The 18907-nt window shown below is 47.2% G+C and overlaps 2 protein-coding genes across 7 annotated transcripts in view; both read right to left on the minus strand.

The window, feature by feature from the left end:
* The window catches only part of ltbp1 (latent transforming growth factor beta binding protein 1), a 116377-nt gene extending 106293 nt beyond the window's left edge, over positions 1 to 10084 (minus strand). For 4 of the 6 annotated variants that reach the window (XM_031578782.2, XM_031578779.2, XM_031578780.2 and 1 more), the window contains exons 1-2: positions 9332 to 10084; positions 8363 to 8433 (exon numbers count right to left, since the gene is read on the minus strand). In XM_031578782.2, the coding sequence (XP_031434642.1) occupies positions 8363 to 8433; positions 9332 to 9666 (406 nt within the window). In that variant the 5' untranslated portion in view covers positions 9667 to 10084. The remainder of the gene's footprint in view (positions 1 to 8362; positions 8434 to 9331) is intronic. The other 2 variants (XM_031578781.2, XM_031578778.2) reach the window with 1 other exon arrangement.
* Positions 10085 to 13963: 3879 nt separating this feature from the next.
* ttc27 (tetratricopeptide repeat domain 27) overlaps positions 13964 to 18907 on the minus strand; it is a 108842-nt gene continuing 103898 nt past the window's right edge. Inside the window, exons 18-20 of the mRNA XM_031578611.2 lie at positions 18751 to 18862; positions 14962 to 15062; positions 13964 to 14596 (exon numbers count right to left, since the gene is read on the minus strand). Coding sequence (XP_031434471.1) covers positions 14477 to 14596; positions 14962 to 15062; positions 18751 to 18862 — 333 coding nt within the window. The 3' untranslated portion in view covers positions 13964 to 14476. The remainder of the gene's footprint in view (positions 14597 to 14961; positions 15063 to 18750; positions 18863 to 18907) is intronic.

The following is an 18907-nucleotide window of genomic DNA, read 5'->3' on the forward strand; positions in this document are numbered from 1 at the left end:
CCTAGCACCAGCGACCTCCTTGGCTTCTTCCTCCACTTCTTCTTCTGATCTCAGAACAGACAGTCGACATCCCCGGCAAGGCAAGTCAAGACAAATACCTCCCACCTGTTTGATGCAAGGGAGCTCTAAGGAGAAGAGCTTCTTACCCTAGAGGATATTACCTGTATTTAACATCAGTGTGACATCACTGCATGTCTGTGTTGTAACATCCAGGGGCCACACACCGTTGGTGCTTTTTATTTCGGCCCTGCAGAAATGAGGTAACCCTGTCCAAGACGCCCCCTCAGACACACAAAGCCTCTTTCAACTATGCTGCGTTCACACGACCCCGGCATTCCCAGGCAACAGGAGACTCTCAGGAACAAAGCTGAGGAGAACTCCCTTTGGGGGGCGTTATGTCAGTACTGAGCTCCACGAGCACTGGACACACACACACACACACACACACACACACACACACACACATTACACACACATTACACACACATTACACACACATTACACACACACACACACACACACACACACACACACACACACACACACACACTCACACACACACATACCTTCAGACGTCACAAAAGCTTAACCAGCACAAGCTGTGCAACATCCCTTCCCCCACTGCTGTTCTGAAGGCTTGTGTATACATGTGTGTGTGTAAAACAGTATATGTAGGAATGTGTTTGTGTGTATGTGTGTGTGCATGTGTATCAAAGAGTGTCTATGTGTGTGTATGTGTGAGTGGAGTTGGAAGTTGGATTGATTACACTCCAGATTACATCACTCCTGTCTTTTTTCTCCACTCATAGCCAAATTATGTTTTCGTTTCGGTGTTCCTTGTACTATTACTTTCCACCCGGGGCAGGTTTTTGCTTTCTTTACCGTAAATAGTTTTCTTTCTGTTTTTTTTTTCTCTCTCTCCATTTTTCTGCACCTTAGTGGACCTCTGCGAATCACTCTGCCATCTGTTTTTACATGAACTCCCCCCCCCCCCCCCCCCCACACACACACACACACACACACACACCCCCCCCACACACACACACACACACACCCACTTTACAGTCTGGGGCGGCTACACAAGGGCACTGTTCAGTAAAGGAAAAAAAAAAAACAATCTAGATAGCAGTGGTTCCTGCGACGCATCCAGCCCAGCTCTGGCTCCGACCCGACCCGTCGGGTGGCGCTCCCTGGGAGGCCAGAGTTTTAACGAATGCTGATCTAAGTGGCGGCTGGAGAGAGGCCCATTAATCACTCCGAATGGCCACGTCTTTCCTGAATCCCTCCATGAAACGACACCTGAACACATGGCAGAGGGCCCCTCCAGCACCTGGAGCTGCTCCACACATAGCGGGCGCTAACGTCAGAGTAGGCGTGCCCAAACTACAGCAGTGACACGGAGTGAAACTCAATGTGAAGTGGACCTCTGAACCCTAGCTCTCTTATAGTACTGCACATGCAAAGTCATCATATGACAAACAGACATACACATCTGCACACACACATATACAGACATACACACACGCACACACACACATACATACACTCTCACACACACACACACTTGTGTGGGTGCTGACTTTTCTTTACGATGCATACATCTGTGCGGCACAGAAGAAACAAAAAGGGCCTGTGTTCTGTGTTCTGTGTGGTGCATGTATTTAGTCTGGTACGGTTCATGCCCCGACTCTGTGGCAGCCGGCTCCTGCCAGCGCAGTACCAGATGCGCCGTGCCCTGGGAAAACACATACGTCCACCGGCGGGAGCATATGGCCAGCACAGATGTTCCCGCTAATGGAGAGGCACTGATGGAAATGAGGCAGAGATTGTAAGGGGCACCGCCGAACACGACCACCGGTGCCACTCGCCGATACAGTAGGCTGGCGTAGGAGCGCGCAGACAAGGGCTACGGAACATTCTAGGCCAAACTGCAAATGCAGGTCTTCTCCTTTATTTGCTTTCTTTTCTTACTTACTTTTTCCCCTCCTGTACACTGAATGAAAGCGTGTATGTTTACAGTGGCTACTCTTGAGTAGACTGTATTATGAGCTGGAGTCAGTAGAGCAGCTTCAGGCTCAACTGAGGAGAGAGCAATGGATTGTTTTTTCCCCCGCATCCATATATGGCATAGTTTAGACTACACCTTATTAGATTTCTGTCTTTCTGTAGAACAGACTCTCCAATCTAACGTAGAAGGTGATACACTGAAGAACGTTCGAAAAAGAGAGAGAAAGAAAGAAAGATAAGTGGGCGAAGAAAGGGGGAGCGAGCATCACGAAAGATGGAGGATAAGCACCTGGCTCCATTCACCAGTTTGGCTTTCTCCATCTTTCTTGGCAATGCCTATGCATCTTTTTTTTTCTTTATCAGATTGATCGCGGGAGGCACTGTCTGAGAGTTTGTTACCCTGCGTATCACGTCTTATCTTAGCCTTCTCGGCAGGATTTCTCTGCGTGGCTGTGCCAGAAACCTGCGGCGATTTAAGAGAAAAGGTGTTTTCATAAACCGTGCACACGATGGTGATAGGCTATTTAAATGCCACCGAAGATGAATCCTCTGATAGTGTCCAATATGACAAAAGTGCCCCCCCCTCCCTCCCCCATCCCCACCATCCTGGAAATAAGCAAGATGTCAGAGTGCTGGTGTCAGCAAACAGGGAACGCAAAAATGACTCGTAGGTGGAGATGAGGAAGAAGCCCTCTTCATCTATCCTTGTCAGTCCGTCTGCACAACACCCTCCATTACGCTCATTCGTCATTTCCCCTCGTTCTTTGCCATGTTTTTATTGAAACCAACGCCTTTCCCATTTTTTCCAGCTTTCACTCAGGATCTCTCATGCATACTCTCTTCTCTCCTCTCCTCTCCTCATCTCTTCATCCTCTTTCTATGCCTGCTCTTGGCAGCGGGCTGTGATGGCAGATAAATGCACAGTACGCATGCATACAGCTGACAACCCAACACTAAACTCATACCTGCAGTGGACCTTCAGGAAACTAAGCGCAAAGAGAGAGAGAGGAAGAGAGAGAGAGAGAGAGAGAGAGAGAGAATGAAAAGGACAAGTAGACAGAGAGAGAGAGTGATAGAGGCAGAGACAGATAGAGAAAGAATATGACGGTACAAGTGAGGTTAGTTTTGGGGTGACTGTTAGCCCTACTTCAGGAAAGGAGGGGAGACTTAAAACTATCACTTTTAAACATGGACAGAGAGAAAGAATGTGAATGTACAAAAGAGTGTTGCTCTGGGGGGTTTACTGGTCGCTATACTGCGGAACAGGAGGGGAGATTTAACACATCGCTCTCTTCTTCCCACTTGATTAAGAAGAGAGCACATGTGGCTCTAAGCAGGGCATGTCGTGCGTCTCTACACCTGGCCTCTGAGGAGCTGCACCGACGCGCTGAAAGGGCCATTTGTGTGCGGCGCTTCTGCGCTGCCCTTGCTAAAGTCTTTAATGAAGCCCGGGGCCAATTCACATTCTGTGGATAGCTTGTCTATTTTCACACACTTGGATGACTGGCACAAGCGAGGCAGTGTAGCCTTCATTTTCCTTTCAGCGTGCGGAGAATGAGCAGCAGCACAAAGTCACCTTTGTAAGCCTATCCACATAATCATCTGGCTGCTGTGTGTGTGTGTGTGTGTGTGTGTGTGTGTGTGTGTCGAGGCCATCCTTCTGAGGCACGCGAAGCTTTAAAAAAAAAAAAAGGCAAGAAAGAAAGAAAGAAAGTAGCAAGGGGTTTCGTGAAACTATTGAGCCTATCACGCAGTATTCATTTTCTCCCCCCATCCCCCCTCCATTTTCTCTCCTTTTTTTGGGTCGTCTGCTGAGATCCTTCATGACAAATGCAAGCGAGCTCTTCGGCGGTGCCGTGCTGCAGAGCAGAGCAAAGCAGCAGAGTCGGAGTGAAATATTTTCATGTTCTGTTTGGCCTGGCCGCCTGCGCCGGCTTTCTTGGAGTGCTGCTCGGGGCCGAGGGAGGACTAGGCTGGGCGGCATGTCAAAGGCCCTGTGATCACCTCCTCGCCCAGGAGTCTGGCAATCCACACTCACTCCTTCCCTCTCCTCTACGCCCAGGATTGAATACAGCTAATAACTCTGCAAAGAGTAGTGATTTCTTTATATATATATTCTTTTTTTTTTAGGGGGCACCATTCATATTCAATCATATTCCCTTTCAATCCAGTCAAGTGCTTCAGCTGAACCACCATCTCAAACTGCCAGTAGGGATGAATAAATACACACCACACATATAAGGGCCGATGGCATTTATATGACATTTACATGTATGTAAATGAAATCCATAAATCCATATTTGAATCGAAAAATGACAGCAGAACCATATAACAGGGGGGAGTGTTTGCTGACATACCTTATAGTGTGCATACAGAGAATTCTGCCATATATATATGATCCACCCACCACAGGCAGTCAATCACTCTCTTCTGCAGATGCTTTGTTGACAATCTGACATGCCAATGGGCTTATTTCAAACTGTTTCTAATCACATATCTTAGAGATCAGCTTGGATGACTTCCACTAGCTCATGAGGGACACATAGCAGATCCTCTGCCATCGCCCGCAGATCCAGCCCCAACCCACCCCTCAGTGCACAGCGAAGGGAGGACACTCCTGCATGAATGCTCTGAATGTCTCCTCATAATCGCATTTAAATCAGAGTTGATTAAGATGGGCCATAAAACATATGACCTCATGACGGCTCAGAAAATTGCCCGTAATGGATAAACAAAATGAGGCCTAGTCAAAACACAACTCCAAGGTCTCCATTCCTGTATACCAGATAACATGGATGCAAAAACAGAAACGAACTGCTGCTGCAGGAGAGGTTAGCTGTTCTTGGTAACTTTCAGTGAAAATCCACTTTTCTCTTCAATATGCCATGAGATGCACAACAGAAAATTATTTATTGCGAGAGAGGCCCATATCTTCCAGACCGTGTTGTTTCAGCCCAAGAAAGTCCAACAGACTTAAATCTACTGTATCTATTTCGTGATGGCTCACAGAATGGAACTGAAGCCAATGCAGGTATTCTACAAGAGTAGTTTACTTACAGCAGAAATTAAATCAATACTTTGAGTTTCCTGTTCTGTCTCACTCCAACCCGAAAGTCTGTTTTTACAAACAAGTTGCAAGTGCAAGTGCAAGTGCAAGTTCTTCACTGAAAGCTAGCCAAAATAGAACCTCTATTGTTTTCTGACCTTTTGGTAACACTTTGCAATATGAGTTTGTGTGGACCCAATCCAAATCTCAATATCATTGCATTGGGGGGTGGGTCGGGGTGGGGTGGGGTAGGGGACAAGAACAGAGAGGTCAGTTATCACAGCTTCAATTTGCACCCCTTAATATTAAGAACCAAGTCCGCCCACAGGCACGTGGGGGGTGGGTGAGCTGACAGACAACCTGAAAGAGCACTTTATGCACAGACTTAAGGGCCGTGCTCGAGGCTGTGCCAAAACCAACTACATTTATTTCTATTAAGAATCCCCTTTGTTAGCATTTTCACTGAAAGAAGCTGAGGTGGGGTGGGGGGTTAGTGAAGAGAGTTGGGGAGGGGGGTCTATCTGTCTCTGGAGAGATGGAGCCTCCATGACATTGTCTATAGCACAGACATTACCTATCATATTCACTCCATACAGGAAAAAACATGTGGTGTGAAAAATGTGAAAGAAAAATGACATGTGTGTGTACTTTGCCTTACACCCATTCATTCATCAGCTGTGTGGACACTCAATCCTGGCACTGTGAGGTGTAGACTGAGGCAAAGCGCTCCCATGAACTAATTGTAATTACAGTGAGAGCGCCCATAGGCTGTAGAAGCGGAGATTTGTTATACGAAGGTGCCTTTTGATGGCATCCACGTCATAAACCACAGCGGGGGCAGGCTATTTCTCATTCACGCTGGTGACAGCAGCCTCACTTCCCTGGAGATTTATCCCTCTTCAGGACCCTTTGTTGTGCATGCATAAACCACTACGGGTTGTGCTTCAGAACTGGAGGGAAAGTATAGTTTCCGCTGTAGCTGAAATGTACGGTGCTGCCTGACTGTGCGGTGAACCCATTGACTTGCCATGCGGCGGCAGCAGCAGTAGCGGTGGCTGGCGGTGTCAGGTCCAGCACCAGAGAGCCAAATCTCCTGCTACAAACCCCCCCCCCCCCCCCCCCCCCCCCCCCCCCCCCCACCACACACCCCCAACCCCCACCCCTGAGTCGAGCGGAGTTCCCTCACACACCAAGTTGTATTTCATCAAAAATGTAAGAGTTTTCAAAAGCCTGCCACTCTCAGGATCCCGCGCCTGGCCTGGGCCGGTGGTCCTGCACATCAAAAGGGGAGGCCAATCAAAGAGGCACTCCGCAGCAAAATAAAAGGCTTCGCTGCCGAAGGAATGTTTCTGAGCTGGTTCCCCTCCAAAGGCCTTGCTAAGCGTTTCCTTTGCCCGTGTAAACAAGGGGCTCTTTCTCTGGTGCTGCTCTCTAGGCCAGGCCACCCCCTCTCCCCTCCACACACACACACACACACACACACACACACACACACACACACACACACACACACACACACACACACACACACACACACACACACACACACACACACACACACACACACACACACACACACACACACACACACACACACACACACACACACACACACACACACACACACCTCTACCCCTCTTCACCCCTAATGATGGTAATGATGTTGGAAGTGGTGGGTGATGTTGGTGGTCGTATTATGGTGAAGGGGGCAGTGGAACCAGGGCCAACAAAAGGCTCTCATCTGCATGGACATTTTCAGTGCACTTAATGACGCGTGGCCGAGGGGAGGACCAAAACTGTAAACACACAAACAGTGACACACAGAGTGCCAACAACAACACAGACAAGCACGCACACACCAACACACACACATCTGCACACACACACACACACACACACACACACACACACACACACACAAAGGCTTCTTCTATAGGCCACTCTTCAACCAAGGCAAGGGTGAAGAGGAGGCAGCTCTACGCCTGTTAAACACACACAGTGAGGGGCCTCGAAACAAAACCTTTACTCCAGCACTTACCTTCTGGGGGGGGGGGTTGTCTGTGTGTGTTGAGGGGGGGGGGGCAAGGTTCTCTAACATACACAGCTGTCTGTCTCTTATATAATTCAGCTGGCAGAGTACGACACAGCCCAATAAGAAACTGATCCCCCTTCCTTGTGCCTGAGCCAAAAGGCATAACACCCCTACGTTCCCTCCTCCTCCCCTCCCCTCCCTGCCTCTTTGTCAGCCCCTAACTCACGCTAACTGCTAGCCCTCTGAGCTAACAGCTCCGCTGCGACCCTCTAGCCGGCTAACACCGACAGGCCCGTCGTTGTTCACAGGTGGGCATTGCTTCTGCCAGCGTGCGGGTTATTTATAAAAGCAGCCATATAGAGAGTGTGTGTGGGTGTGTATATGTGTGTGTGTGTGTCTGTGTGTGTCTGTTGGAGGGGGGTAGTTAGTGTTGGTGGGGAATTAGAGAGGGGGGGGGGGGGGGACTGCCCTCATATCTGTCAGTGCTAATATTTTTTGAGACGACGGTCGAAACCTCAGACACGTGTGCACTGTGTTTCAAAAGGTTCTAGAGGGGCGACATGCGAAGAAACAAGAGTCATTTGTAGGTAAGGCTAAGACTGGTGAAGTCTCAGTGTGAGGGGCCAGGCACACCCACACCAGGCACCTACTGCCACTGTGGCGGCACCACTGGCTCCTGTCTGACACTCAGCCCTAATGAATGTAAATCCTGTGCAAATTACACTCATTTAAAATAAATACTAGACTGTAATTCAGACGGGATCTCACACACAGATACACCTGATGCACACACACACACACACGCACACGCACGCACGCACACACAAACACACTCACACACACAAACACGCACGCACAAACACACAGATACACCTGATGCACACACACACACACGCACGCACGCACGCACACACAAACACACTCACACACACAAACACGCACGCACGCACAAACACACACACACACAGATACAACTGACACACACAGACACACACACATTCACACAGGAACACAATTCTTTAAAAAGTCTTGCCTGGAGGTACACTCTGAAGACCTACATGACAGAACTATCATTAAAAGAATAGAATTGTGGAGGAAAAACATCAGTGAAGGTCATGGAGCAGACTAGGAGAGCTTCTGTTGCAGCTCCTTGTGTGTGTGTGTGTGTGTGTGTGTGTGTGTGTGTGTGTGTGTGTGTGTGTGTGTGTGTGTGTTATTCAGAGCGCTGACATGCAGTGTGACTGGGGTGGCATACTCATACTCATAGTCATACTTACGCTTGGTGCATCGCTGCGATCCCGGGGCCTTGCTCCATCCGTGGCAGCACTGCCCTCCACAGACATTCACCCTGCAACAGCACCCAGAGCACACGGTCAGTCACACACACAGACAAGTCACACACACACACACACATACACACACACACATACAAAAACACACACTAATAAACTAAACTCACACCCATTTAGATAAATTATACACATGCAGATATAAAGAAAACACACACAAAGCCCCTTCTGACTATCCGCAATCAGAGCCTCCCTGAAGTGGCCCTGTTCCTGATCTGAGCTCCCATCTCATCTCTCTCTCTCCCTCTGGGTGAACTCTGGGTGCTTGTGGCCTCCGCTGGGCATGGTTCCCACAGTAATAATCATAGCGCTGAAACTACATTCAGAGCACTGAGTGGCATCCTGCAAATTGAGGCCAAGCTAGTAAAAACAAACAGTACGGGGACTGTCTTGTTTGCTTGGAAGGAAGAGGAAGAGGTCAAAGCAATGAAAAGTGAGGCCAATGGGAGTAGTGACTAGGGCTTGTAGCGACAAAAAAATGATCAAAGTTGGTGTGGAGTTTGTCTTTCTTTGTTTCCTCTATCCGATTATTCTAATACAAAAAATATTTTTTTTCTAGATAATGAGAGACGCAGGAAATTATTAAAATATGTATGACAGCAACTATAGTTTACCATCAATGAGAAGGAACATAGGATGCGAACTCTGAAGAGAACTAAAGAGTAGCAATGTCAAAGCTCTTGGACTTGGGAGCTTAATCATTACCTCTTTCCCTTAGCCTACAGTAGTCGATCAGGAGCCACCCTGAGTTATGTGCAGCTTTCAAGAAACTATTTTAGGAACTTAATTTTGGAGATCTTCATGCAGCCACCATGTTACCGGTACAAGTGGGAAACAAAAGTTTCAGCGTTCACGCGAGGCGAAGAGGAACCCACTCCACTCAACTGTACTCCTTACCCTGGTAGTTTAACTTGGTGACTTGTGTGTCGGGCGAGCTGCGCAAACTGTGTGTCCTGCCGGAGCGGGATACTCTGGGTCGCCTGATTGCCCATCCTGCGGGTCCGAACCTGGCCGCCGAAGCTGGCCGTCAGTTCCACATTGTAAGTTTGCGGTTGTCCTGCGGCTCCCGAGCGGGATGAAATGGAGCTCACATGCACCCTGTCCGTACCGCTCGGTCCCGGTTGCAACACGTAGTATCTCCTAAAGCCGCTCTGATCCATGGATACAAACGCCGGTGAAACGAACAAACCTATAGAAAACAAAAGGTTCCATCTGATCCAAGCCATATCCATTCAGAATCCTCTTAGAATCCTGCGAGGAGAAACTTTTGGAGAGAAAAAAGTTACACGTTGAAGGTTGATTTCTAATGCGATGTCCGTATGGGGATATTTGAAATGTATTAACTCCAAGTTAACGCAAGTGGAAAAAGTACGGTAGAAGTAGTCCTGAACGAAGTCATGTACTCTTCGCTATTTTTATGCCAAACAAGCTTAGGAAAAGAGACCATGAATAATTCTAAACACAGTAAACTTCGATCAAATTAAAAAGTGAAAACAAAAATCACAAAAAGAGCTAAACCGTGCGAGAACACTATAGAGCAGCGTCTTAATCCAGAAGAGACGCTGAGCTGAGCAGCTGATGTTACGACTGCTATATGTCTATCGACTGTGCGTTTTTAGAGTGTGCAGATGAGATATAAAACTGTTTAAAAAAGTTTCCCTGTGTGTGTTAGGGCAGGAGTTAGTGTGTCAGACTCGCGCAGCCAATCTCAAGCAGACATGACGTCAGGAATGGGACTTCTTATTGGGACACACATGTGGGGCTGAACCCTAAAAAGTTTGTCATGCTTGTTCAAAAATCCTATAGAGGTTTGATGAGTGGTTGTGTATCCATGTCGATTCTTTAAAAAAGTTATCGTCCGTAAGCGGAAGGCCTGCGCAACGTACGAGATCACCTTAATTGGGCGCAATGACCAAACGGCTCGACATATAGCCTACCTATTTCTTTTACAATGAGCAAGACGTTGTTAGACGTGTCAATTACGATTTTGCGCAAAGAAGCAACTAATGTTTTATGCCGAGTTAGAATATCCTAATCATACTTTATAAAGCCAGGTCAACCCGTGTTTCCTACTGGATGCATTAAGTATAGGCTAATCTGATTTATACGAAATTGACCAGCTCAGTTAATTTATTGTTGGTGGTTGCTGTCATCCCAATTTGAATGCCTTGTTTGTTATTTTGGTCATGACAGCCATGCTAGAACTTTAGTCTCCGAATCAGCAGGCGCCATTAAAAGTTTTAGTTTTAAAATAGCTCACATCCGCTGTTGCGCTACCATTTTACTAACAATAAACACGGACAGGCCAACCACAGCATGTGCATTGAGCATTCTTCCCTGAGCGACTAAATCCTAAATACTGTTCTTAAGTCACTGTCCTCCCAGTCTCTCAGCTGACTTACCAGCGACCCCTGGGTACTAAATTGCTGGGCGGTGACGCACACTCCACGGTCCTTTCAAGATAGCGGGGATGCCGGCCGGGCCAGAAGGGAATCTATTAGGATGTGGTTTGTAGAAGAGGCGCAAACACAATGACAGATGAACGCATTTCGTTCATTACCCTCAACTGGGCAGCCATACACGTTTTTTTAATTAACCTGTCGGAACTACTCAGCACTTACTCGACACTTTTTTGACAATGTGCTTTAACAGAGGACAACTTTATTTCCTTCAGAGATAGAGAGATTAATATACATGTGGTCTGTCACTGTCACACTTCGAAAAAAGCTACCCATTGCCCCTCTATTAAAAAACATATGTGGGTGGACACATCCGGTCCCGTAAGCTACTCATAGAGTTTAGTATCCCCCAAGAAAGGGACTGTATGTGCATCTGTGTTTGATGTAGGGGCAAGCCTCTGATATTAACTTCCATCAATGTTTATCTAAAAAGGCCATTGAAACGAGTGTCCCAGTCTCCTCCGAATGATATTTACAAAGCACGTTGTAAATGCCTATCATTTGACAATGAGTCAACTCTTGAAGGTGTGATTCACTGAACGGTCAAGTTTAACACATCTCCTGTTCATGGATGTTCACAGTTTACACAATAAACAGCACAGGTGAGGTATATTCTTCTCGAAGAGTCCAAAAAGTCACATGATAGGCTGCAATCGGCATAAAGCTAGGAAAGCAATTCATTTTTTATAAATATTTTATTAACAACGAACAATGTAAATGCTGTCAGAATGTTTATTTAGTGTGTAACTAGGCACTTCATGAATGTCGTATTGAATATTTTACCACATGAAAATATCCAAATCATGGATAGTAATGTCATTATTACTATAATTGTTTTTTAATTCCATGTAAAAGTAGAGTAAAGGTGTGTTTTATGGACGGTCATAATTGTGACTGATTGGGATAATGTGAATGAACATATATGTCATAGATCCAGTCATCAACATTCTTATATATTCCAGCCCAGTTATTACCATTTCAATCTTTCTAGTGTGACTGTTTTACATATTGAGGGAGAGGTCATCATCACTGATAATGTTCCTGTTTACATATGCATTCAGTAGTCTGGCTGGCAAATGGCCTGTATCCCCTTCATGGTCCATATCTGACCCATCGCTATTACAGTCACTGAGGACGGCATCTTTCTCATTTTGAGGGATAACTGCAATGTTGCATGCCTTGTCTGGACAGTCACATAGATCCAATACATCCAAAGCTTTACTCAAAGTGAAACTAAAAGAAAGAACAGAGTAGGAAGTTAGGTAGAACAACAACTTTGCATGTATGTGTATTTGTAGTCACACCTCGGTGTCTTCCCCTTCAGTCACTGTTGTTGCCGTCATGTTTACTCATTCTATGAACACACTGAACTAAATTCAGTAATTTGCAAATGCATAGGTCAATATTAGATACCTCAAAGATGATATGTACTTAAAATCTTTGTTTTATCTGTTAACATACTTAACTTGTCTTTTGTTTTGGAACTTTTATGCAACCATCCTCTTCTCATGATGCAACCAGGAAGTAAACACCTCTAGTCATGTAACAATTTACACTGAACACCTGACATTGCACATATTTCATTTATTAATTCAATATTTGCCGGAAATGCATTGAAACATCATTCAGTAACATTTTTAGAGCCTTTTAACTAAAAACATTTTTTTTTTACGGTCACTATAGTTACCAGAAGGATTCAATGAATTCATATGTTCCATAAGGTATTTGAGGAAGTAACCAAGACAGTTACGTATTTCGTGACAACACTACTAAAACTAGTGTACAGTATTTAGTGTATTTATGGGAGGACGAAAAAACCATTGATACCAAAACACTGTTTTGTTCAGTCAACTGGAAACCTCTGAATTGTTGACTGCTACAAAGTAGTGCGGAATAAGTCCTTAAATTATAGCTGGACTGCAACTGGAACAACAAGTGTTCCTGGCTACTGTGTAGTAACGTGTAATTACTAAGGGCAGAATACTTATTTATATCTTTGATACGTTGCTATAAAATAGCCTACACCTGGGGTTATGGGTAGATTAGGGTTTGCTATTATACGCATACGTACAGTGGAGTAAGTAAGTACAGTGTAATAAAGACAATTAATAAAGTAAGACCAAAACAGTGTTGTTTCTGAATGATGCTATGGAATTGCATTAGGGAGAAGACTTGTATCTTAAGGGTGTGCTATTGCAGTTCACTGTGTTCACTTTACTCCATTTTGCTTAAGGATAGAAGAACGTAGGTCATATTCCAAACTACAACTACAGTCATTAAATTCATATCTTTGGCTGTTTGTATGTTCTCATAAGAATGGTATCCCATCCAGTAACATCCAAAAGACAAAGACAGCAGTATTCTCTTCCAACTAAAAACTGTCATCAGATGTAAAAATGACATGCCAATAAGTCAGATAACAATTCACACTTGTGAGTTTTTTAACAGCACTTGCTGCACCGGGGGAGAGGGCTAAAGTCAAAACAGATCTATAAGATACCACAATGCCAGCATCATATACCGGAGCTGCAGGGGAGGGTCCTCTGCCTCGCTGAGTACGCTCACTGTGTGCTCAGGAATGGGCCACACAAATAACACCACAGCCGAGGACATCCCAGAATTCTCCATCACACCTCAGGGTATGGGTGGCCGCTGCCTCCATCACTCTTGCTCCCTCCCCCCCTCCCTCTCTCTCTCTCTCTCTCTCTCTCTCCATTTCTCTTTCTGTATGTTTCTGTATTTCTCTCTATTTTCACTCCACTCTTTCACTCTCTCTCTCTCTCCTTTTCTCTGAGCAACACTTTCATGGCTCGCTGCCTTTCTGGTGATGAACAGACATTCTGGCCTGTCTTGATGTCTATAAAGCCTTTATATTCTCACCATTCCTTCATTTTTCAAAGCCCCCCCCCCCCCCACACATGGCGTCTAGAACACTCCATGCATGTATTTTTGTATGTGCGTTCCGTTGATAAATTCACGTGTCTAGACTGTTCCTTTCCACTAAAACCATCATTAGTTGTCTGCAGTGTTCCCCCGGCCAGGCAGATGGTCCCTAATGAATCACGAGCACTTACAACAAAGAAAGAATTTATTCTCATTATGGCTGAGTGTGCAGCTGTGTCCAGTTACATAGTTGTACGATCTGTAAAACAAGGCAAAAGTGTCACTATGACTACACAACTCACATCCTGCATTGAGCTTGGGGGGTATCTGACCCCACGGCGTTTGGAGACAGCGCAGGATGCAAACATTCCTAATTAGGCCATACTGTGACATGCTGTGTACGCGTCACGTTGTAACAGTATTTCTTTGGCTGGGGTGCTAGTTATGAAGTCAGTGTCTCATTTTCTCGTCTCCGGCAGAGATTGTTCTGCACGTGAAACGCTTTCGGAGTTCCGCGGCTCAAGTCATGATGCGCTATGTTAAGATATAAAAAATAGAGGACTACAATGATTAAGGCGTTCGGGCGAGCAGGCGGTGTCCTGCCGCCATCTTCCTTCCGTCTTGATTCTTTCCAAACGTCTGCTGCTTCCAGTGAGGTGCGGGGGGGGGGGGGGGCACTTGACGAGAGAGCCGCGCGGGCTCATTGGGTGCGCAGCTGGGAGCACATGTCTTGCAGCTCTTTGATTAGCTGTTCAAGCTCTTGGACATCATCGCTCAGGTCTGCCTGGATCTCCCCTGTGGCAACATCTGTGTACAGTTGCTGGAAGGGAATTGACAAAAGAATCTTGAGCGCACAAGGTGAAATCATTCAGTTTATAAAGACTTTACCTTCCCACATAACCTGAGACTTCAACTGCAGTGCATACAAATCTATGGAGAGGTTATATAATATGTATGAATCTACCTTGAATCACACTGGATACTGATATGAACACTGTCCAATGCAAGAAGAAGGTGTTTCATCGCATTCAATCGCAATCAAATGTATCAATTATTCATATTTTAATGATGTCAATACGATGAGTAAAAATGCACAGGATACTGTTGTGATATTGAGTAGGTGCTTGATCTGGACGTGTGGCGTCTTTGGGCAGAAGCAGGGCTGAGGCAGACATGAGGCCTTACCTTGGCTTTGCTGCTCAGGCTCTTCAGGCTGAGCCGAGCCGAGTTCAACATCTGGATCGCTTCCTGATGGTGAGTCTTTGCCCTACAACAGCTGAGAGAGACTACATGGGGTGTGTGTGTGTGTGTGTGTGTGTGTGTGTGTGTGTGTGTGTGTGTGTGTGTGTGTGTGTGTGAGAGAGAGAGTTAGTGTGTGTGATATGAAGGGAGAGGATGGGAGGAAAGGAACAGAGAAAAGGAGAGAAAGAAAGACAAATAACAAGAGCATCAGCATCTTCAGAGGGCAAAGTCGAGGTCACCACGGGGCCATGATGGTGCCAGTGACCCCAGGGGTTCCACCGGGCACACAGATGGGCAGAGGGGTCAGGTTGCAAAGGTCAACCGAGGTCAAAGCACTCTCTGCACAGTGGTGACCCCTGTGACCTTTTTGGACACGTGCAGGGCTGAAGTGACCGTCTGGCCCACAGGTCCACCATTAAGCTGCTGGTGGGGGAACGGGACATGACCCTGGGCTACTGAGCACCGCTGCCTGGGACAAGGCTCTCTTAGGGTGGGCTACTGAGCCTTGTGCCTGGGACAAGGCTCTCTTAGGGTGGGCTAATGAGTGGAGCTAATGCTGACGCTGACATTCACAGGGCCATGTGTGAAAGTGTGTGTCAGCGTTAGTGTTAGTGTGTGTGTGTGTGTGTGTGTGTGTGTGTGTGTGTGTGTGTGAGAGAGAGGGAAAGCTAGATAAAGAGTGAAAGTGTGGGTGTGAGTGTGTGTTCACCCGACGAAGTGTGTGTGTGGTACTGGGAGTTGCATTGTCCAGGTGTATGGGTTGAGCGAAATCTAGACAGAGAGTGTCTGTTTATGCGTGTGCATGGGTGTGTGACACGTGTGGTGTGTGTGGCTGCCGTGTGTGTGTGTGTGTGTGTGTGTGTGTGTGTGTGTGTGTGTGAGAAACATGTCTTGCGTCATTATACCCTGCACCCACCACTGGCTCTGCTGGCTCTGAGAAACAAAATAAACCGGCAGCCTGTGCCCTTTGCAGAACGGCTGCTCAATCACGGCGACGATCACGGCGCTAATGTGATCAAAATGCCATGTTTTGGCTGAGCCCAGGCGCCGCTCATCCCCAACGTGCTCAACGGTGACCCCTCTGAGCGCTCAAGTGCTCTCACGCACACCCACGTACACAAACAGTGGAAACACACGCACCAAATACAAAGACGCTTTTGAAATAAACAGCGGAGAGAATCTGCTAAACGTGCGAGGGATGGACTTTCTTGAGGTGCGCTGCGGCGTTGAGGGGGGGGTGGGGGGGTTTGGGGGGCCACGGGTGCGGCCGTCTGTTTGCCGCCGCTCGTTATCTGCTTGCCGCACGCCAGGAAGGAGAAAAACAAAACAACAACAAAAAATTCAATTCGGCTTTCTTCTCTCTCTCTTCTTTTCGCTCTCTCTCTCTTTCTGTCTTTCTTTCTTTTTCTCTCTCTCGCTCGCTCCTCAGCAGACAGGCAAAGGTCAGGGCGTTGTGATTAATGGGCCTGTGTCGCCTCTTCAGCCACTGATCTTCATCCTCACCTCCTCTTCCTCAGACTCCTAAGTCTACTGCCACGCAAACAAATGTGGCCTCAAGCGTTTGAGTCTGTGTGTGGAAAGGGCGTGTGTGAATGTGTGTGTTTGTCTGTCCGTGAGTTTGTAATGTGTATGAATATGCTTGTTTGAACATTTGTGTATGTGTGTGTGTGTGTGTGTGTGTGTGAGAATGAGCCTCTGCTTGTGTGTGTGTGTATATGTGTGTATATGTGTGTGTGTGTGTGTGTGTGTGTGTGTGTGTGTGTGTGTGTGAATTAGCCTCTGCTTGTGTGTGTGTATATGTGTGTATATGTGTTTGTGTGTGTGTATGTATGTGTGTGTGTGTGTGTGAATGAGCCTCTGCTTGTGTGTGTGTATATGTGTGTGTGTGTGTGTGGGTGTGTGTGTGAATGAGCCTCTGCTTGTGTGTGTGTGTGTGTGTGTGTGTGTGTGTGTGTGTGTGTGTGTGTGTGTGAATGAGCCTCTGCTTGTGTGTGTGTATATGTGTGTGTGTGTGTGTGTGTGTGAATGAGCCTCTGCTTGTGTGTGTGTGTGTGTGTGTGTGTGTGTGTGTGAATGAGCCTCTGCTTGTGTGTGTGTGTGTGTGTGTGTGTGTGTGTGTGTGTGTGTGTGTGTGTGTGTGTGTGTGTGTGTGTGTGAATGAGCCTCTGCTTGTGTGTTAGTGTGTGTGTGTGTGTCTAGAGGGGATCCGAATGAGGTGGGCAGGGCAGACTGAGTCTCGTTGAGCAGTGATCCATTAGCATGGCCAGCCCCTGTTTATTAATCATTAAGATGGAAACGCCCCATCGCTCACACACTCAGTCTTTCACACACTCACAGGATTGCCTGCGTGCCTGTCGTTTCCTGAAGGACACAAGGGCAGCAGAGATGTGGAATTGTGATGTGCATGACTGTTGAGTGCGTCTCAAACAAGAGATACTGTGTGAAGAAGCCTGAATGCGTCAATGAGGGATGACTGTGTGTGTGTGTGTGTGTGTGTGTGTGTGTGTGAGGTCAGCTCACGGGGACGCTGACGGATTCAGTATGTGGGTGTGAGAATGGGCAAAGCGAGTGAGTGAGTGAGTATGTATGTATGTGTGTGTGTCTGTACACATATGCTTGCTTGTGTATCTGGATCTCCTGTGTGTATGTGTCTGTGCGCGTGTATGTGAGTCTGCATGTCATTAACCCTATGTTTTGGCTCCTCAACAGCACTGTAACAGACAGGAAGTGAAAGCTCTCTCACACTCTCACACTCTCAGCCCCATTATCATTCCCCATGTCCAGCAGCAGCAGCAGCAGGGCCCATTCTCTCTGCTGATGTTTTATTCAGTCAGTGTGTCTCCCAGCCCAGATGAGACAGAGAGAGAAAGAAAGAGAGGGAGCAATGGAATGAGAGAGATAGATAGAGAAAGGCAGGAGGCGATACAGAATGAGAGAGAGAGACACAGGGGAAAAGAGACAGAGAGAGAGAGAGACTAAAGAGTCTGCCAGATGAAGAGGCCACCTGCAGCTCTTAGCAGGAGCATCTTCCTCTGCCTCGCTAGCGCTGATTGCCCCAGGAGCTTCTTCACCGCTGAGGGCCACTGGGCTAAGAGGCTTGTTTGTCTCCCACCCCAAAACCCTCTCTCTCTTCCACCACCTCTCCTCCTTCTCAGGTGTCTTCCATAAATCACCCGACTCTCTCTCCATCTCTGCGCGTCTCGGCGCAAAGGGCTCGGGCGGCGTGGTATTAAGCCTGATGGAGTGGCCTGGAGTGGTCGCTGTGGATGTGGCGATCACGTGTTTTGCCTTGTCACTCACCCCCCAACCCCCCCACCCCCTGTACACCTCCTCTCTCCCCCTCTCATTCAGCCTCTCTCTGCTAATCATCCGCTCTCTCATCTCCTCTCTGCCATGTTTATCTTCGCCCTCCTCACCTCTCAGCGTAGGCCACTTCAGCCCAAAACGCACCCTCGCCGTTCCGTGCACTTGCATACTAACGAGGACACGAGATTCACATTTTCATTCCTGACATTTGGAAGAGTGCTTGACACTGTGACCACTGAGTATGCATACCGGGATTAATGGTCAGCCAAAATCTAATGTAACTAAATTGGAAACAGAAGACAGTACAGAACAGCTCTCCCTCGTGTAAGGATGATTCCAGAAGCCTCTGAGGGCGGAGCAAATGCCGCCAGGGCAGAGCTGATTGGCTGAGGCTGTAGTGATTGACAGCTGCCGGGCGCTACTCACCGTTGGCCATATCCACGGCTCTCTTCATCACCTCTCTGAAGGTGCTGGGGTTCTTCTCCCAGCCGCTGGCCTGCGTCTCACACCGATGGGCCTTACTCAGGAACTGCAGAGCCTGAGGGACAGAGTGAGGCACACACACACACACACACACACACAC

This window comes from Clupea harengus, chromosome 13 (genome assembly GCF_900700415.2).
Source record: "Clupea harengus chromosome 13, Ch_v2.0.2, whole genome shotgun sequence".
NCBI classification, from domain to species: domain Eukaryota; kingdom Metazoa; phylum Chordata; class Actinopteri; order Clupeiformes; family Clupeidae; genus Clupea; species Clupea harengus.